At 42.0% G+C, this 22,422-nt stretch overlaps 1 protein-coding gene across 1 annotated transcript in view; it reads left to right on the top strand.

Annotated features, from left to right (window-relative positions):
* The window catches only part of LOC124550781 (potassium voltage-gated channel protein eag-like), a 92,648-nt gene that overhangs the window by 17,050 nt on the left and 53,176 nt on the right, over nucleotides 1-22,422 (top strand). The window contains exon 2 of the mRNA XM_047125505.1: nucleotides 20,287-20,418. Within this exon, the coding sequence (XP_046981461.1) occupies nucleotides 20,287-20,418 (132 nt within the window). The remainder of the gene's footprint in view (nucleotides 1-20,286; nucleotides 20,419-22,422) is intronic.

Raw genomic sequence — 22,422 nt, 5'->3', positions numbered from 1 at the left:
AAAGAAGGCACCTGATCCAGCCTGTGGTTTGAAAACCTGTAAACCTAACTTAAACTAACTTACGATAAGGACAACACACATACCCTTGCCCGAGGAAGGACTCCTGGGACTATTTCATCTCCAAGGAAATACTAGAGGAAATCATCAACTGCACAAATATTGAAGGCATAAGAGTCGCTGCTTTACGTGGTAAAACGTGGAAAAACGTCTTCTTTTCTGAAATGAAGGGTTTTCTTGGTCTTTTACTGCTTTCTTGTGTTGAGAAGAGTTGGGACGTCACTATTAGAGAATTATTCTTGGATGAAAGGGCAAATTCTACATATAAGGCCACAATGTCAGCAAATAGATTCGAGGATACAAGGAGAATGATTAGATTTGATGACAGGCGTACCCGTGAAGCTCGATCTGCAGATGACAAACTTGCAGCTGTTTGCTATGTATGGGAACTATTTCTTGACAAGTGTAGAAATAGAATGATTCCCAATGATTGGCTCACAGTTGACGAACAGCTAGTCCCAGTACGTGGAAGATGCAGCTTCACCCAGTATATGCCCTCTAAACCAGCCAAGTATGGCATAAAAATATATTGGTTGTGTGACGCTACATCGGCATATGCTTTCAAAAATGGCTCTGAGCACTATGGGACTCAACTGCTGAGGTCATTAGTCGGCATATGCTTTAGACAGAATTGTTTACATGGGAAGGAAGTCTAATGAACCTATTTAGAAAAATCTTGTATTGAATGTGGTGAAAGATCTTGCTAAAAGCATTGAAGGATCATCAAAAAATATTACTGTTGACAACTTCTTTACTAATGTGCAGCTGGCAGAAGAGATGCTTCAGAAGCAAATTACAGTGGTGGGAACAATCATACAAAATAAACCAGAAATTCCTAATTAGATGAAACCATCTGCCTCAACAGCGATTCATTCCTCTTTGTTTGCATTTAGAGGTGACATTACAACGGTGAGTTATGTTCCCAAAAAGTAAAAGTCTGTAGTTATCATTTGCACAATGCATCACTACAGAAACATTGATGAAACTCATGCAAAAAAGAAACCAGATATAATAACGTTCTATAACGCTACGAAGGGTGAAGTAGATCAAATGGACCAGAAAATTCTTCATTACACTTGCAAGAGACAAACAAGAAGATGGCCGTTTGCATTATGGATGAATATTATGGACATCGCAGCAATGAACATCTGACATACCATAGTGGAATAAGTTATAAAAGGCGTTTGTTCCTAAGAGATTTAGCAGAAGAAATGGTAAGACCACTAATGGAACTTCGTATTCAGATCCCTAATCTTCCAAAGAAAATCGTTGATGCCATGCAAAGATGTGGTGATCAGAAAAATGTCATATTGCCGAACCAACTACCTGTTTCAGGAAAAAGAAGAAGATGCAATTATTGTCCATATAATAAACACAGGAAAAGTGCTATGACATGCATTAAGTGTAAAACCAACATTTGTAATGAACATAGTGGCGTTTTTTGTGCTTCTTCTTTGTCACATGTTGAAAACTAAGGAAAATGCAATTTTATGTGAACAATGAATAATAACTTTTTGTCAAAATATTGCCTATATACATAATATTGTGAATAATGAGTATGTTTTAATTGAAGAAATTGGATGTAATAAATGTTATAAAATGCAAACTGCAACTTATAAATGAATTAATAAAATCATTTGTATATGTTGTATGTAAGTGGATGTAACAAATAAAAATTCACTGTTAGAGTTTTTTTAAAAAAATTAATAAAATGTTAATCAGGCCCAACAGATCCTGATACGGTATCTCAGGAATCTTTCAATATGACAATAAATTTTACAGAAATAAATTTAACTCCAAAGAATGATAATATGAAAACAGGAAAATTTTAAATTAGGGCAGGGTCTTGGAGGCCCTGCATATGCATTTATGTGTGTTTTCGGCACCATGCATCCTAGGGTTAAAAAGAAACGCCTGAAAGGGTCGAAGATTCATGCCTGACGAAGAAGTGCGGCAGGCAGCTATGGACTTCTTCACGTGGCAGGACACGCTGGTTCACCAAATGGGTGACTTCAACCTGATGCATCGGTAGGGTGATTGTCTCATTGCTGACGATGATTTTTCTTGACTGGCATACCAATTCTGGACTGTGTGGCCTTCGAACGGAAACTTTCTCATGGCCCCTTGCACGATACTATACTCCGTTTGTCTTAACAAAAAAAAATGGCTCTGAGCACTATGGGACTCAACTGCTGAGGTCATTAGTCCCCTAGAACTTAGAACTAGTTAAACCTAACTAACCTAAGGACATCACAAACATCCATGCCCGAGGCAGGATTCGAACCTGCGGCCGTAGCGGTCTTGCGGTTCCAGACTGCAGCGCCTTTAACCGCACGGCCACTTCGGCCGGCTGTCTTAACAATAAACCTCATTTAAACGCTACACTGTGTATTTTTCCGCGTTTGATGGAACCTAATTGGATTTCGTTCACGTGTGGAAACTAATTGGATTTCGTTCACGTGGAGAGGAAGCCAAACTGTCTGTCTAGATTACAGTCGACTACGATAATGAGGATGCGTTTTATCGTGTGCATTACGTGCACACCGACTCGGCGGTGATAAGGGCAACAGCTTTACCGGCTCATTTAACCTGGACAGCGCTCGCCAGGCCGAGTAATCGGCTGATCTGCAGTGATGTGAACAGTTGCAGTAATGACGTAAAAAGAGACGAGCAGAGAACAAAATAGCTTGGAATGTCGTTTAATTTTTAAACAGATGGATATAATATGTGACAAAACTCAGGCGACACGCGTCTTAGGTGGCCTGACGGAAAACAGAACAGGCCCTCGATCTTAGCTAACATAGTACTACAATTAGAAACAACAGAGATGAAAATTTCTGACTACGATATGGATAAGTTTTCTGCATCAGCTATGCGTGGCTATAAGCGCACTGCTGATTTACCATGTATTAAAAATTCAAGCCACTGAAGGTATTGCACTCAATCGTCTTGTAATCTCTGAACTCCTTCCATATCGGAATCCCAGGAATACATTTCAGTGCTGCTGCGTTGATAACGAGGCCATCAGCAGCAGAATCCCAAGTCGCCAAAAAGTCCACATTTGGTCCTCCTTTTTTATGACGTACTGTTCCGCATTTTTCCACCGTTTGGCAGTGACGTGTCACACAGCCTCGTGCATTAGTTCCAGTACAGTATGACAACTTCACTGTTTTGTTATATCTCGCGACAAATCCCTCAACATGGCTCTAGATCAGTTCCATTGGGTTCAGATAGCAACGGTACGGTGACAACTGTAAAAATGCAGCGTTTGTGCTATGTGCTCGATGACGCGAAGATTACTGATTTCCATGTCTCTACGGCGCTTATCACTTTCGCTCGTGTGAGACCACATCTGTCCTACGAATCAGTGGGCGTATTCAAATAAAGAGTATTTGATATTTTATATTTCTCCATAAATATTTTGATTGTGTAATGTTTTCTTAACTTCAGCAATTTTTAACAATCTTTGATAAAATATGGTGGAACAACATATGTAAAGAGGCAGTACTTCGAAAGAACAAAGCCTTCAGAGAATGGTTCCAGACCCGAACAGAGGAAGCGAGGGTAAAATATAAGGAAAGCAAGAAAGCGGCACAGACCATAGTAAGGGCGGAGAAGAAGAAGAAGTGGATGGAAAAATGGACAAGAATGTTAGAAGAGGACAGTGAAGGGAACAAAAAAGTACTTTACACCATGGTAAGAAATAAGAGAAACGACAGAAGCGAGTGCCTGAGGATCATGGATAATAATAGAAGAGTTGTGGAGGAAATGCATGAGCTCAAAAAGATTTGGAAGGAGTACTTTGAAGATCTGTTGAATGCCGTCAAGCGGGTAACTAACAGCGATGGAGAGCCTAAGGCAGCAGACAATTATAATAGTGGGGAAATTGATGATCTAACTTGGAATGAAGTGGAAGAAGCCATAAAGAGGATGAAAGGGGGCAAGGCACCAGGTTGGGACGAAGTAACAGTGGATATGATACGAGCAGCAGGAGAAGTAGGAACCCAGTGGCTATACAGAGTGCTGAGGGTGGTGTGGAAGGAGAACAGAATTCCTGAGGATTGGAAGAAAGGAATTATAGTCCCGATCTTCAAGAAAGGGGATAAAAGGAGATGTGAGAACTACAGAGGAATCACCCTGCTATGCCACTGTGGAAAAATCTATGAAAAGATCCTGGAGAAGAGAATAAGAAGCAGTATTGAAAGTAGACTGCAAGAGGAGCAGTATGGTTTCAGACCGGGAAGATCAACAACGGACCTCATATTTGCGGTAAGGCAACTGCAGGAAAGGCACTATGAGTACGGGAAGGACTTAATCATGGCCTTTTTAGATATTGAGAAGGCGTATGACAGTATCTATAGGGACAACCTCTGGGATGTGCTGAACGCAAAAGGGATAGATGAAGAGATAACACGAAAAGTCAGAAAAATGTATGAGGGAAGTGAGAGTTGTGTGAAAGTGGGGAGGGAACGTACTGCATGGTTCAAGCTGGAAAATGGGCTGCGACAGGGAAGTGCACTTTCGCCTTTATTGTTTATTATTGTTATGGATGAAATCCTACAGCAAGTATCAGATGCAATTGGAGATCATAAAATGAAAGCAGTGCTTTTTGCCGATGACCTGATGTTATGGGGAAATTGCGAGAAGGAGGTGCAAGAGCAGTTAGATGTATGGGAGGCAACGGCAGCACAATATGGAATGCAATTCTCTACAAAGAAAAGTGAAATAACTGTCACAACAAGGAAGAAGAATAGGCCAAATGTGGATATAACTTGTGGAGGGGAAAAACTAAAAGTGGTAGAGAACTTCAAGTACCTGGGAAGCATGATTGAAAGTAAGGGGGGAAACGCAATGGAAATAAATGAAAGGTGCAGAAAAGCAGGGCAGTTCTTCAAATGCATTAGGGGGCTTATTTGGAGCAAGGAGGTGCCGCAGAAATCCAAGGGAATTATATACCGAACCTACTTTGTCCCCATATTGGCATACGGAAGTGAGACATGGGTAATGCACAAAAGCGACAAAAGTAGAATACAAGCTAGTGAAATGAAGTTCCAGAGGAGCAGGTTGAGTGTAACAAGACGAGACAGATTGCGAAATGTGTATGTGAGGGAAAGACTAAAGGAGGAACCAGTACAGGACAGGATAGAAAAATCAAGACTGCAGTGGTATGGACACATGAAGAGAATGGATGAGGGAAGAATTCCAAAGAGGATGTTGGATCTGCAACTGGAGGGGAAGAGGCCCAGGGGAAGACCAAGAGATAGATGGGTGAAGGGAGTGAAGGAATGTGTGACGAGAAGAGAACTGGACGAAGGTGGAAGAGGGGGAATGGTGGAAAGACAGAACACGATGGAGAGGCTTGTGTTCCCGACAGACCCAGCCAGTGGCTGAAAACTGTCCAAGATGATGATGATAATGATAAAATATCGACACTTAATAATTTATATTTCCAATGAAAAACACAATTTTGGTGCCATATGTAATTAGAAATTCTTGAAGAATAATGGTTTAGTATGCCTTAATTAACATATATTTGATGAATTTCTTACTTAAATGATCTTGGTTTTCAAACCGAAAAAGAAAATTAATGGACCACAACGAGATCAGAACTGTCGCCCTATAGCATACACGCTTAGCACTCTGCGACGTTACCGATTACGCCGCACATATAACTGGGCTATCATTTGCTATTTATTACACAGTGTTTCGCTAAAAACGCCAGAGCTGATATTTCTCTGTAAGCTTGAGAAAAGCATTAAGAACAACTAGTTTCTCGACATTAACGGTGCTTCGCACTCGTGTTTTACTACGAAGCAGGAAGAAGTGTCATCTGTTTTCACATTACGTATTACCAGCGAAACTATCAGAGCACAACGGTACTGAACCTGTGTCAGTACACGATTTTAGAAATAAAAATCACGTAACTAAAGTATAATGGTGAGAAACGTTGATGACTGTTAATAATTAGAATGTCTTACAATTTCATTTACAATGACATAGTAATAAGATATCTGATACACAATCTGGACCTACTTCCGAGAGCGGAACATCACTGTACGAGGGCTACGACTGCTGACCAATCATCGCGCTTGTGTTTGTTTACATCAGGTTTATTCTTATGACGAACGAGGTATAGAAGGAAAAAAACCTGCTTAGTCGTGTAGTGCATCTAACTTTGGCTTTGTATGGCAGGAAATACAACCTTATCAATTTCTTTGACAATGTGATCTAACAGACTGGTGTAAGATTACACGTGTTTCTCCTTGACGACTTCTCCTGCGTATTAGGAATGGAAAAATACGGCATGAGTATTTTAGTTATGATTAATCGGTATTTGTTGGTGACAGTTACGTGAAGTTTTTAATTCTTTACCAAACACGAGTAAAAAACGGTATACCAATTTGCCATAGTATGTGCTAAAACTGATGGCTTTTAAATAAACCCTTTTTTTAAAAAAAGTAATTTTCATTCATAAATGCTCTGAAATATTGGACTACCGGCACTACTTCTGAAACTCGATCAGTGCTATTTCAGTAAAACGCCTACATTTAGAAACGAGCAACAAAGAATCGGCACAGCATTGTCGAGACAATAATGTACCTGTTGGTGTTTAGCGCGGTCTATTAGACAATTCGCTTGTACATGCAATGCGCAAGACTTGCCCAAACGTGGCTTGGCATTCAAATTAATTAAAGAAAAAGAACGCTACAAATTTTACACAGATGTTATTTCTTCTATGATATAATAAAAGGGAATGAAAATTATGACAAAAAACAACTGTTACATATTAAAAACTTAACACTTCATAGTTTATAATGAAAATACGAAGTAGTGATCTGATGCCTGTGTCTGTCTTGTATGCCTTAACTGCTTGTCACCTTTAGCACTGACGAATCGTAATGCGCAAATAGTGGTGTGATCCTCAATTACAACACGACCTTTCAACAGTTTCAAAGATGCGGGGATGATGCGGGACACCCGCACCGCTGTACTAGGCAAGGTCCTAGTGGACGTGGTTTGCCATTCAGTTTCAAAAAGTTTGAATTAGTAGGAGAGTACTAGTGATTTTTTGCAGTATTCAACACCTCGTTACTTTTCGAGAAGAGCAGTGAATGGTCGCCTTACTCTTATTCACGTATTTCGTTTTATTTTTGATTCTATGCATCTTGAATCATGGAAAGCAAAATTCTGAGGGAGTCTAACAGTTTTTCAATCTCTGTTCGATGCCTACATACATTACCGGAAATAATAGCAATAAAAAACCTAAAATCGGTTATTTCCGAAATCGGTTATTTTTAGCTGTTTCAACACGTGTAATTTTTTTGCTGTTCGCAAATTTCCCGTCAGAGATCTTTAGCATGGCGCATATTCTTTTCCCAGGTCTCACGTTCCACATAGCGTCGCCGGTAATATGAAACTAAAGTAGAGATGTAAAGGCAAATTTCGTTAAGACACGAGCCATAACAAAAAACACAATTCTTGCTATGACATCACAATCGATATTCATCGTCAACTCGCTGCCAAATTTACCTTCCACGTTAATCTTGAGTCACGCTACAGTTCAATCTCCCTTCCAAATAACGGTACAGAAGCGAATTAAAAACCAAATTAACCTTGTCAGAGTCTCGATCTACTTCTGTTAGATTTAGAATACTCGCTCGCTGCAAAACACTAGCGTTTCGTAAAAACTTTATTTGTACTAACTTGTAATTTTTTCCCACACAGGTGCTACCACGGCCAAAGATAGGAGTCGCAAAGTTTCTTTCGTCCGTTCTAACACTTATTTCTTGAGGCTAAATGACAACTGATGACAAAATAAAATCACCGTTACCACAGTCGAATAAAGTTTGTAATATTAACGTATGAGTAATTGAACTGAAATATCGTGAGAGACAATCACACACTGAGACTGCTTTCATTGTAGTTAACCCGAAATAAGTTCCTTTCAGCTGGTTCCTGTTCGTCAGCGTCGTGAAACCTGATTTTTCTGAGCAGCATGCTGATGTACACAGGCAAGTATAAGCGTACCCAGAAATACTATGAGTTAAGCCATAATTATCAATAAACCCCCTAGCTATACACAGTATAATTGCTTACGAATACATTTTTATAATAAAGAAAAGACCTCATGCTCAACCCACCCCCCCCCCCCCCCCAAAAAAAAAGTGTTCGCAAATCGAATCCCCATGGAACCCTTTCAAACAAGACAGACGTATCAGTATATTAACAGTTCGAAGAAAGCAACAAGTAATGGAATCGACTAGTACCAAGTGCACCCACAATCGTGAAATTTCAGAACTATTTCGTCATTGCGGGTGAAGATATCTCCGTATCGTCAATCATAGATGGCAATACCATAGTCTAGCCAACACGTATAGTCAAGACACTCCCACTCATTTATTGTTGTACACTGCGACAGCAGAGCTCTATGCGAACAGAGAGTTACAGTTCTGAATATGACAATGGAGAGTCCGAATAATATCAGAGTTGTCTTTGTTTAGTTTCCTGAGAAACTTTACACTACAGGGCAGCATATTTACTATTCACATGTAACGTACGAATATCTACTGAGGAATGTCTTTTTCGTTTAAGATCAAAAACGGCTAATAAGCAGCAGAAAACGTGGTGCACCCAGAAAGACGGCATATATCTACTAAATAAAGAGAAGTTTTCGTCACTACACATAACAGCCAAATCTGTGAATGAGGAACGAGGAAGACTTGTATGGAAAGCAATACCTACATCATTTAACCTACCGATAAAGCACCATAACTGTAGCTGAAGGAAAAACCACAATGACGTGATTATAAAACATCAAAAGCAATAAACTTTTTCCCCCACAGAAAATTAACTAATTCCACAATTGTTCCTACATCTGAGCTACAAACGGCAACAACCTTCAACACATTCACGTTTGAAGTGAAAGTAATTACATTTCCAAAAGAAAAGAATCATGTATCGTATTAGAAAGTCGAGAGAAGTGTAAGAATGTGCGAATCATTAGACTCGGTGCAAAATTGTTACGTGTTACGGAAAGTGTCATCATATAGGAACAGACAACAACAAAAATATATGCTTCTCATGAGTTAAATATAAGCCTACATCTATGCCTCACAGCGGAATAAGATGAACTACATACGTATTCGAAACTATTTCTTCAAAGTTGTAGTTGATGTCACTGAACCAATGACATTCGGTTGCTTCTACATTTATTTCTCTATCATTCATGTCTTAAGATATTGTAGAAGCGCTTGGCATCTAAAAATATTACAGCTATTTCGTTAATTATCTAGACAACAAACATAATTATTACGACTACCTTTCTTGCTGTTAGCGGCGCTAGTGTCGTTACTGTCAGACGATAACACAATTTTCACAAACAGTGAGTGTCGCGACAGTATATGTGTGACTGTGGTAATACTCCGATTTCAAAGAGAGATGGTGACCGTAAGCTCAAGACAAATTGCACGATACAGAATCCACGGCTCACCTTTTCTATGTATGAGGATCAGGACGATTATTCCGCGGAACCGCCTTTGACGAATGAAGCTCCTGCGTTTGGTGACCCTCAGCAGCGAAAAGCGTCGACATGTTTTGATCGCGAGCAGCTGTTTCCGCGACTGTAAGTCAGAGATGGAAACATTGTTTGTTTATTTCTTTCTTTGACTGTTGTGAAATACCATTCAAACATATGCAAATCAATAAAAAGCTTTTAGAAATCAGTACTAATTATGAATAAATTTCTTTAATAGGATTGGTGATAAAATAACTTACGCAACATTTACATTACTACAAGATATGTATAAAGTGCGGTAAGATAGTGCACTTACGGTTTAATTAGCGATGTACTGATAGAAACTTCACGAATTACAATAATGTTTGTTTTAAGTGGCACTTTCTCGAACATTTGGCTAGTACGTAATAGAGTCTGAAAGAGATAATTAAAATTTAAACTTTAATGCGCCATTAACTAAAAAAAGAGTCACGCAAATGCGCAACCTTTCCCGATGGTGGAGTAAGAATGCATTTCTAGCGGTGTAAATTTGAGTATTATTATTCAAATGATAAAAAGCCATGTGTGACCCATTTCTCCCGCTTTATTTGATTTCAAGAAAACATACTGTAGTCTTTTGTGTAAACGCGGCGACAGACGCTGTAAATTGCTTGAGGAAAGTCATTGTCCTGTGTAGGCTGTTTTCATTTTTGAACTTAACGCTTTATTTGTTGCTTTTGTGCAAAAGCATCAATGTGTTCCTTTAGGCTCTTTTCTATTTTTTAAATAAAGTTTTGTGCATAAGCATGAAGTAAAATGTTTATTTCAAATATAAAAATTGTAGGATAATGCCTTCCTTCAAGATACATTTTATACATTTCTGTAATTGCCTTTTTTCATCAACATATAATTTAATAGTTACAATTCAGGGTGGACATAAGAGAAGATACAAGGGTACATATAAGCTAATGTAACTTTCACTGTTTGAGAGACAATTTGACCAAATTTTTCACATGTTGTCATTATACGGATGGCTAAAATCTGGAATTTTTTCAATTTTTTGTCAAATAATTTGAGCAGGATATTGTTGGGTACTTTGGAACACATACATGAGGAACATTTTCTCGAAGGTTACTTCACTTACCTCTTGCAAAACGTGGTAGGTTATTTTCAGTAATTAGATAAAGAAATCCGCGTGCCAGTTTTTTAATGTCAGTCTTAGAACTCTCACAACAGTTTTTTAAATTTGTGTGTATGAGACATAGCAATTTTTATTTAGCAAAAATTGAAGTAAGTAACACAGTAATGCACTTTTAAAACGGGAAGTTATGTTGTAGCATGTAGAACGTCGGTAGCAAACTTTTATCTGCAGTGGTTCCGCAGAAAATGTTCCTCAGGCACTGAAAAAGAAAGTTGCATGAAATGAAAACAAAGTTTGTTGGCATTTATGACAGAAACAAGTACCTTAACGTCATCCATAATCGTACATTTGCTCTTTTTGGTCTTCATGCAGTTCTTTTCTTTTAGTCTGATTCTCCTGGCGTGATCTGTGGCAATATCCTTCACTGACGTCTCAAAACTAGCAGTACGCACATCATTAATCCTCTTCAATAGGTTTTCACTGAACCAACTTGCTTCAAATGCTAGTCTCGTAAGGGTCCCGATTCTTTCAGTGTTAAGCATCACTGAACACCAGACAAGCATCATGTGAGAAAACTGGACAATAATAGACGAGTAAAATGTTATCATTAGGCAACTGTTCTAAATGAAGTTACTAAGGCTTTCATTCGGATTGTGTGTTCCACAACGTCTGCATTCTTTAATAAATCATAAATTAGTTCACAGCATTTTGTACTCTAGAGATGGCATCTCTGATGGCAGGATATAATATCGCAGACAAGTACAAAGTTGTGTACAAAAGGGGACGTGGCAATGCGCAATCCTTGAAATAGGATGGATTTTACGCCATTTGTAGCATGAATTAAACTCTAAAAATTTGAGTCAACGTTTCTAACAAGCTACTGAACTATCTAGTGGCAAAAAATATCACCGTCTTTGACTAATTTTACAAACATCCCATAGCATTTTTTGCCTCCGTCGTTATGGCTGCCCTTTTATAATCAGGTTACAAACAGTCTGGCAATAAATTGCGTAATTAGTTGTTCAGTATGGTTAATGAACCACTGCTGGAATCTTTGGGGAAAACGTGCCTTAGACGCTCGAAAAAGCAGAGATCTATTGGCTGCATTTTGTGGTTGCTGGTTAAAGGCACGGTGACATCGTAAATGTTGTGGTCTCTGCAATAACTGATGACATCCAAATTACGATGTACACAATGACTGGACAAAGTTAACAGAAACAGATTTTCTTCAATTGTCTCATCCAGGTTAAATGTTGGGGGCTCGCAACTATTTTGTGAGAACATGCCTTGCTACCATAGTGCCCATTTCCATTTCTATGCCTCAAGGCCCCTCAGCATTTCCATCGCATAGTCTTTCTTGGGTAGACCCCGCTTGGACCTGGTACATGGATTAGCACCTTGGTTTTCCATTTCACTTTCGACGCTCTCTACACCTTTCCATTAATAAAAACTTGGTCCCCATTGTTGGCTTTGACCTGCCACCACTTTTCCATTTTTTTCAGAAGTGTGGATCATGCCCAATGTGGTGTCTATTCCACCTTTGTGCCTTTCCACCCTAGCACCCTTCCTTTCTAATAAGGCAGTACGCCCAAAACTCAGCACATTAGCCATCCCATAGGGGGGTCCTCAAGTACTTGGACGGTAGTACATGCCTGGCCATGCGGGAATTGCACTGTTAGTGCCTAAACTAATACCTCCCCATGTATGCCAAGGAGCATTTCTCATCATGACTGTGATGGCTCCGATGTGCAGATTACTGGCCAGGCAGCTGTTGCTGACACTGGGGAGATCCCCCATTTGGATTGGGTACTTCCACTATCAAGCAGATGGACCATTCTCCTGCTGGTAGTTACGCGGCCCCAGCAGTCTCTTCAGAAGGAAAGAACTCGATCAAAGTATATACGACCCCAAAATGTTTCCTTCCCTGGCTACACAATGGCAGCAATGTCAGGATAAGCGACAGGCAGAGAAATACTCCCCACAATACCTAGTTCATACAAGGACAGATGGGGATTCTTTCTTTCGCCACAAAGCCCTTATTCCTCGCAGAGACTATACAGGACAAATTTAGGGGAGTTGCAGCCATCTCCAGAATGAAGAGTGGTCAGTTTTGATAAAAACCGCATCCACTGTCCAGTCTGTTGTGTCTAGACAAGACAGCCTAGACACAATGAGAGGAAGCCGAAAGGCACGCGCTAAGCTAAAGCAGGATGGCGTGAGGTCTGAAACAGGATACGTAATGAATGCTATAAAGAAAAGTACGTAGCTTCTGGAATACTTAACTTTAATCCATCCTTTTGGTACATCTGGAGATTGTGGCGATACAAGTGAGACTCTTTAGATACATGCAATGTTACTAATGGCGCCTTGCTAGGTCGTAGCCATTGACTTAGCTGAAGGCTATTCTAACTATCTGCTCTGCAAATGAGCGAGGCTTCGTCAGTGTGCATCGATAGCTACGTCGTCCGTACAACTGGGGCGAGTGCTATTCCGTATCTCGAGACCTGCCTTGTGGTGGCGCTCGGTCTGCGATCACACAGTGGCGACACGCGGGTCCGACATGTACTAATGGACCGCGGCCGATTTAAAACTACCACCTAGCAAGTGTGGTGTCTGGCGGTGACACCACACAGTCACAGGTTGTTGCTTGCTTGTGAGAAGCTGGGTAATATTCAGGTGACCATTACTCCCCATAATAGTCTAAACATGGTTCAAGGCACCATTTTCCATCATGACCTTCTCTTCCAGTGTGATGATGAACTATGCATGACTGTGGAGCAACAGGGTGTACATTTTGTCCATCACGTTCATACGTGGCCAGAGAACAATATGGTTGTTATTAGGGCCTTCATTTTGGCCTTTCAGCGTCATTTGTTGCCTGGAAAGATGAAGGTAATGGTATACCTATGTGATGTGGAACCATATATACACCTCTCCCTACCCCTACACGGTGCTTCAAATGTATGAAATTCAGGCACGTGTCTTCACACTGCGACATGAGCCCAGTCCTTAGGGGTTGCGGATGGCCATTGCATGTGAATGTTCCTTGTGCTCCTTCCTCCGTTTGCATCAACTGTGGAGATCATCATTCTCACTGCTCACCAGACTATACGGTCATTCAGAGAGAGAAGAACATACAAGAATATGAGACTGATATACCAAGAGACCAAGAAAAAGTATGAGCTCTGCATGCGTGACAACGTCGTTGGTGCAGCTATGACGATTTTGCCATCTCTGCTAATGGTACTGTCCATTATTCCATTATTATGCATCCTATGGCAAGTCCTCAGGACTGCTTGACCATGCCTGCCCCCCCCCCCCCCCCGCCCCGTAATGGTTGGGGGTTCTCCTCCTGCTGCTTTCCTCACACCCACTTTGGGAGCAATGGCTCCCCACCCACTGGGGATGCCAATCCATATTTCCCAGCCACAGACACATCACCTTTGTCTGGCTTCTCACTCCAGGGAGGAGATCCTCGGGAAACTTCCCACTTAAGTTTCTGTTGGTCTGCAACTCGATACCAGCCAGTGGCTGAGGAAGCCATAGGCCACTGGTCATAGGGCTTCATGATCTTCTTCAGTCCCTGAAACTAATTCAGGGAACTGCTCCCAGCTATCCAAACCTGCTAAAGAAAAGAAAGTCAAAAAGAAGTCTTCCAAGACGAAGGAAATTCTGGTGGCCTCTACGCTACTGGATCCCCCACATTGTGCTACTGTGGCAGTGGCAATGATCCCAGTGGACCCTGAGGCTCCAGATATCGCATTACACAATTTATCTCTGAACCTATGTATCTTGATAGCCAGTAACCCAGTGGTAGCAGATGACCTTGGAACATAACCTCTTTGGTCCCTTAACTTTCTAAGTGGAGTTGTATTTGTTTTCTCCACCACCTGGCTGAGTTACGTCATGTCTTAAGGTACTCCCTGCTTTCTGCATTGCCCTTGGTTTCCAGCAATACAGACCTCTACCCTTAATGGCTACTGAGGATATTTTAGGACTATCGCTGATTATGATAGTGTGTCAGCTGGAATTTGCACATACGTTCTGAACTCTGTATATAGCGAATTTGTGGCTCTCGATACAACTTTGTAAGTTGTAGCTGTTTGGGTAAGGGCTCTTCGGGATTTTTAATATCTGTAATATTTATCTCCCTTCCAATGGTGGTGTACCTCAGTGTGTATTGTCTGCATTGATTTCTCAGCTCCTCCCACTTTTCCCAACCTTTGGCGACTTCAGTGCCCGTAACCCTTTTTGGAGTGAAACTGCGATCCCTGGCCGCAGTGAAGACAATGAAAACTCACCGGCAGGTCTCGACCTCTTTCTCTTGTATACTGGTGCCACCACACACTTTAGTGTGGAAATACAACTTACTCAGCCATTGATCTTTCTATTTACAGCCTTGTCTTCTTCCATCGATCCACCGAACGATTCACAGTGACCTGTGTGGTAGTGATCACTCCCCAATCATCCTGCCGCGCTCTCAAACACAACAGTGGATTACCAGCATTATCTCCTTACCATCTTCAACTGTATCTGGAGCGTGGGTGAGCTCCTATCTCAATAGTAGGAGAGCAGCATCGTACCAGTATCCCCTAGATATGGACAGCTATCGCCCAATTAGTCTCACCAATATTCTCTGTAAGTTATTCGAACGCGTGGCGAGCCTGCGGCTGTGTCGGTTCCTTGAGTCGCAGTGCCCTCTGGAAGAAGCAGAACACAGGCCGTTCCACTGTAGATAATTTGATTTGCACGAAGTCTGCCATCCAGATAGCTTTTGACTGATGTCAACACGTTATTGCTGTCTTCTTCGACGTACATAAGGCTTACTACATTACATGGTAACACCACATCGGTGCTACCTCACATGAGTGGGATCCCTGGGGCCAACTTCCTATTTTTTGTCCAGAACATCCTGTCACACCATACTTTTCATTTTCGAGTTAGTGCTTCCCACAGTACCCCCCCCCCCCTCCCCCCGCCGCCCTCCCCTCCCCCCAAAATCAAGAGAATGGGGTCCCGCAGGCAATCAACGGCCTAGCAGCTGCTGTGGGGTCTTCAGTATCACCCTCCTTGTATGCTGACGATTTTTACTTTTACCACTGCCCCTCTAATGTGAGTGTAGCTGAACGCCGACTACAGGGCGCCATTACGAAAGGAGCAGTCATGGGCTCTCACTCACAGCTTTCTGTTTTCCGTCGCCAAGACTCACATCATGCACTTGCGTCGCCATTGTACTATTCACTCACAACCAGAAGTTTACTTCAACGACCAGTTACTCCATGTGGTGGAGATGCGTGTCTTTTTGGGATTGATCTTCAATGCCCAACTAGCGTGGCTTCCCCATCTTAAGCAAAGGTGCTGGTTACACCTTAATATTCTTCGCTGCAGGAGTAACACCAGCTTTACAAAAGCCTGATCCTGTCCTGTCTTGATTATAGGAATCTGTCATATGGTTCTGCATCGCCCTCTGCATTGTTGTTGCTGGACCCGATACAGCACTATGGGGTCCGACTTGCTACAGGAGCCTTTAGAACTAACCCTGTGAACTGCCTAGTCACAGAGGCTGGGATCCTTCCACTATGGAACAACAGCTACTCAGTCATGCTATACATGTTCGCAGCTCGCCTAAATGGCACGGGGGAGTTTTGAACACAGCACGCCCGCTTGGCAGTCCAACACCATGGCCACTTACCTACGACGCCATTGCCACTGCAGGCTGCTCTTTATTGCACGTCTTGTTCTTGGACCGTTCACTGTTTCTATTTTGCTTTCTTTTCGCAGTTCAGTACACTTTCTTCCCGTTTTCGTACTGTTCTGTGTTCAGTTTTTGACGGGCTGTCCACTGAGCCATCTTACCACTAACTCTGAGAGGAATGAGATGGGGAGCTTCCCTTGTAAGAGTTAAGATAAGTGGATTATGACAGCATTTTAAATTTTCAGATTCGCTCAATAGTTGTATGATATACTGCCCCTGGAAGTCGTTGGATAGGCAGCCTGTAATTCATAACGGATGATCGTTGACTGTTTTAACCCTAGGACGCCCAAGCCTTTTTTCCTAACTTGGATGCCTAAGGGGGGGTTTGGCAAGCCCACAGGTATGAAATAAGTTTACTGACGAAAAATTACAACTTTCAAACTGGTTTATGTATTTTAACTAAGGCATAGGTTTATAAATGTTGTTGTTGTTGTTGTGGTCTTCAGTCCTGAGACTGGATTGATGCAGCTCTCCATGCTACTCTATCCTGTGCAAGCTTCTTCATCTCCCAGTACCTACTGCAACCTACATCCTTCTGAATCTGCTTAGTGTATTGATCTCTTGGTCTCCCTCTACGAATTTTACCCTCCACGCTGCCCTCCAATGCTAAATTTGTGATCCCTTGATGCCTCAAAACGTGTCGTACCAACCGATCCCTTCTTCTAGACAAGTTGTGCCACAAACTTCTCTTCTCCCCAATCCTATTCAATACCTCCTCATTAGTTATATGATCTACCCATCTAATCTTCAGCATTCTTCTGTAGCACCACATTTCGAAAGCTTCTATTCTCTTCCTGCCCAAACTATTTATCGTCCATTTGTCACTTCCATACATGGCTACACTCCATACAAATACTTTCAGAAACGACTTCCTGACACTTAAATCTATACTCGATGTTAACAAATTTCTCTTCTTCGGAAACGATTTCCTTGCCATTGCCAGTCTACATTTTATATCCTCTCTACTTCGACCATCATCAGTTATTTTGCTCCCCAAATAGCAAAACTCATTTACTACTTTAAGCGTCTCGTTTCCTAATCTAATTCCCTCAGCATCATCCGACTTAATTCGGCTACATTCCATTATTCTCGTTTTGCTTTTGTTGATGTTCATCTTATACCCTCCTTTAAAGACACTGTCCATTCCATTCAACTGCTCTTCCAAGTCCTTTGCTGCCTCTGACAGAATTACAATGTCATCGGCGAACCTCAAAGTTTTTACTTCTTCTCCATGAATTTTAATACCTACTCCGAATTTTTCTTTTGTTTCCTTTACTGCTTGCTCAATATACAGATTGAATAACATTGGGGAGAGGCTACAACCCTGTCTCACTCCTTTCCCAACCACTGCTTCCCTTTCATGCCCCTCGACTCTTATAACTGCCATCTGGTTTCTGTACAAATTGTAAATAGCCTTTCGCTCCCTGTATTTTACCCCTGCCACCTTCAGAATTTGAAAGAGAGTATTCCAGTTAACGTTGTCAAAAGCTTTCTCTAAGTCTACAAATGCTAGAAACGTAGGTTTGCCTTTTCTTAATCTTTCTTCTAAGATAAGTCGTAAGGTTAGTATTGCCTCACGTGTTCCAACATTTCTACGGAGTCCAAACTGATCTTCCCCGAGGTCCGCTTCTACCAGTTTTTCCATTCGTCTGTAAAGAATTCGCGTTAGTACTTTGCAGCTGTGACTTATTAAACTGATAGTTCGGTAACTTTCACATCTGTCAACAACTGCTTTCTTTGGGATTGGAATTATTATATTCTTCTTGAAGTCTGTGGGTATTTCGCCTGTCTCATACATCTTGCTCACCAGATGCTAGGGTTTTGTCATGACTGGCTCTCCCAAGGCCATCAGTAGTTCTAATGGAATGCTGTCTACTCCCGGGGCCTTGTTTCGACTCAGGTCTTTCAGTGCTCTGTCAAACTCTTCACGCAGTATCTTATCTCCCATTTCTTCTTCATCTACATCCTCTTCCATTTCCATAATATTGTCCTCAAGTACATCGCCCTTGTATAAACCCTCTATATACTCGTTCCACCTTTCTGCCTTCCCTTCTTTGCTTAGAACTGGTTTGCCATCTGACCTCTTGATATTCATACAAGTGGTTCTCTTCTCTCCAAAGGTCTCTTTAATTTTCCTGTAGGCAGTATCTATCTTACCCCTAGTGAGATAAGCCTCTACATCCTTACATTTGTCCTCTAGCCATCCCTGCTTAGCCATTTTGCACTTCCTGTCGATCTCATTTTTGAGACGTTTGTATTCCTTTTTGTCTGCTTCATGTTAATTGTTGTTAATTGTTATAAATATTGGATTGAGTGAATAAAAAACTGACATATTACAATACAAAATACAGATGTGTTCATATACAAGAGACTACTTTGAGTCCTCAACTTCAAGGCAAGAGACACTCTTCACAATTTTTTCTGAATGTGTGTTACACACATGTTTATGACACTGTCCACAATACTGTTTTGGTTTACTTAGATTGTTGTACTTCTGGTTCTTTGTTTTAGCTTTTCTTCCACAAACATGGCACCGACCTTTCCCTGCAGGAGGCTGACGAGCTTCTGTTGTTACTTCTTTGATTTTCTTTTGTAGAATAGTCTCCATTGATTGAACAATTTGGTTAGATAACCCTCTTGCATTGGCACTTTTTCTTCTACCTGCAATTTCACTAGTTCCATCCCAGCTTGCAGAAGATAAAGTTCCCGTTTGTTGTGTTTCTTTTCATTCCATCTTGGATGTTGCTCGATGAATATGGTGGTTGCATTGACAGCACAAATGTCGATGAGAGAGTAAAATACAGATAGAGGCCATCTCTTTGTTCCCCTCTTGTAGGCGTACATACGCACCATTTGATCAATGGTATCAATTCCACTAAAGGTGGAATTATAATATGCATTTATCTCGGTTTTATTCTTCTCTCCTCCAACAGTGCCTTTATGTTGGTGCATTGTTGACAACATCAGTAAGTTCTTACCTCGGTTTCGTTTTTGCTGTGTAGGACACCAAAGTTGCTGGAGGCCTACGTGTTGGGAACTGCACTAACTCACTGCAAGTTTGAAAGATAAATAACAACTGACTGACATCAACATTCACTTCCTCTAAAAGTAAACCGATTGTTGTGAATATCAAGAATACCAACCAACAAAAATGTGTGTGAAATCTTATGGGACTTAACTGCTAAGGGCATCAGTCCCTAAGCTTACACACTACTTAACCTAAATTATCCTAAGGACAAACACACACACCCATGCCCGAGGGAGGACTCAAACCTCCGCCGGGATCAGCCGCTCAGTCCTTGACTGCAGCGTCTCAGACCGCTCGGCTACTCCCGCGCGGCACCAACCAACAAGAAACTAACTTGCATTGTTGAGGAGATGAGAAATACGAAATCCTACTCAGGTAAATTTTCTATAGCATGGAAGCCTAAGGGGCGGGGGGGGGGGGGGGTTGTTGGACCCATAATAAGTTTATTTATTTTTTCTTTCAAAGCAGGAATTTTCTATAAAATATATTGACACTAACGTTTCATAAAATAGCCAACAAACAATAACTCAAAGGGAATATGTAGTATGAAAGTTACTTGGGCAAAAGCAGGGGACATAAAAAAAATTGTGGGTTCAATGAACCCCCCCCCCCCTTAGGCGTCCTAGAGTTAAACTATTGAGTGATGCAGATCCCACGCACTGATTAACAGCTCTCTGTTTCCTTTCCTACAGCCGGTGCAGTTGTCGGAGAGGCACGCTGGAGTATTTTTGTTTATATATTGTGTGTTTTTACGAGTGCTGGAAGACTCTGACTAACGTGCGCGTGTGGTGGCCCTCTGTTTGTGCCGGCAGAGACGCCGCTATGGCTGCTGCTGCAGATCGCGCCCATCAAGAACGAGCGGGACCTGGTGGTGCTGTTCCTGCTCACCTTCCGCGACATCACCGCCCTCAAGCAGCCCATCGAGGCCGACGACAGCAAAGGAGGTGAGTGCTCTGCACGCCCAGCCTCTCTGCACTGTAGTGGGGAATCCCAGAACAGACAACTTCTCTTCTCCAAAGAATTTCCGCTGTTTTCGAGACCCGACCTCGACCCTCGGTGTACGGTTCTTGGATTTCGGTTTCCAGTTCTCTTTTCTCAATTTCTCTTTCTCAGCTCTCGTATGTACATTTGTTTTCGTTGATCAACACGACTCTTAAGTCCTCGGTCTTCAGATCTGTACTGATTTTCAGTTTGTGCCTCCTGCCCATTACTACTGGAATTCGGTTGACATCATTCATTTGTTCACTTTCTGTACAAAGTAGAGCGTTGTGCTGAAGGATGCATTAAAATCACAGAATATGCTGAAAACGACCAGTTCCCAGTCGTCTTTATTTTCATTACAGTACCGTGTAAAAATCTGAAATAAATTGGTCAAGATCTTTTTTGAGATTTTTGGTAACGTCGTTAAACATCGACTTATGTTGGAGCCTTATACTGCACCACAGATTTTATATACACAAATCAAAAAAAGTTTTGCATCACCCCAGTTCCCAGAACTCCTGAATATAGACGTTGACTGCGGATATTGTATCACAGACACAGTCCCTTTGACTGTTCAGAGATGTCACTAAACCCGCCCAAAGATGTAAACAGCCTTGCATGAGCAGCGCCTATTAGACGGTGGGGGTCGGACCGCCGATCATTTCCAGTCATTCCTCTAGGAAGGAGGTACATGGCTCGTGTTATATGTAGTTCAACCATGCCTAGATGGGCAATACCGCGGTTCGACCGCGTCCGCATTGTTACTTTGTGCCAGGAAGGACCCTCAACAAGGGAAGTGTCCAAGCGCCTGGGAGTGAACGAAAGCGATATTGTTCGGACATGGAGGAGATACAGAGAGAAATAACTGTCGATGACATGCCTCGCTCAGGCCGCCCAGGGGCTACCACTGCAGTGGATGACCGCTACCTACGGATTATGGCTCGCAGGAACGCTGACAGCAACGCCACCATGATGAATAATGCTTTTCGTGCAGCCACAGGACGTCGTGTTACGACTCAAACTGTGCGCAATAGGCTGCATGATGTGCAACTTCAATCCAGACGTCCATGGCGAATTTTATCTTTGCAACCACGACATGATGCAGCACGATACAGATGGGTCCAACAACATGCCGAATGGACCGCTCAGTTCTGGCATCACGTTCTCTTCACCGATGAGTGTCGCATATGCCTTCAACCAGACAATCGTCGGAGACGTGTTTGGAGACAACCCAGTTAGGCTGAATGCCTTAGACACACTGTCCGGCGAGTGTAACAAGGTGGAGGTTCCCTGTTGTTTTGGGGTGGCATTATGTGGGGCCGACGTACGCTGCTGGTAGTCATGGAAGGCGCCTTAACGGCTGCACGATACGTGAATGCCATCCTCCGACCGATAGTCCAACAATATCGGCAGCATATTGGCCAGGCATTCGTCTTCATGGACGACAATTCACGCCCACATCTTGCGCATCTTGTGAATGACTTCCTTTAGGATGACGATATCGCTTGACTAGAGTGGCCAGCATGTTTTCCAGACATGAACCCTATCGAACATGCCTGGGGTTGATTGAAAAGAAATGTTTATGTACAACACGACCCACCAACCACTCTGAGGGACCTACTCCAAATCGCCGTTGAGGAGTGGGACAAGCTGGACCAACAGTGCCTTGATGAACTTGTGGATAGTATGCCACGAAAATACAACCATGCATCAATGCAAGAAGACGTGCTACTGGGTATTAGAGTTAACCGGTGTGTAGAGAAATGTGGACCACCACCTCTGAAGGTCTCGCTGAATGGCGGTACAACATGCAATGTGTGGTTTTAATGAGCAATAACAAGGGCGGAAATGATGTTTATGTTGATCTCTATTCCAATTTTCTGTACGGGTTCCGGAACTCTCGGAACCGAGGTGATCCAAAATTTTTTTTGATGTGTGTATATAAATACTTATATACCATTTATTTT

This window comes from Schistocerca americana, chromosome 9 (assembly GCF_021461395.2).
Source record: "Schistocerca americana isolate TAMUIC-IGC-003095 chromosome 9, iqSchAmer2.1, whole genome shotgun sequence".
Classification (NCBI taxonomy): Eukaryota; Metazoa; Arthropoda; class Insecta; order Orthoptera; family Acrididae; genus Schistocerca; species Schistocerca americana.
Note: the sequence above shows the minus strand (reverse complement) of the source record. Positions and strands in the feature narration are given on the sequence as shown.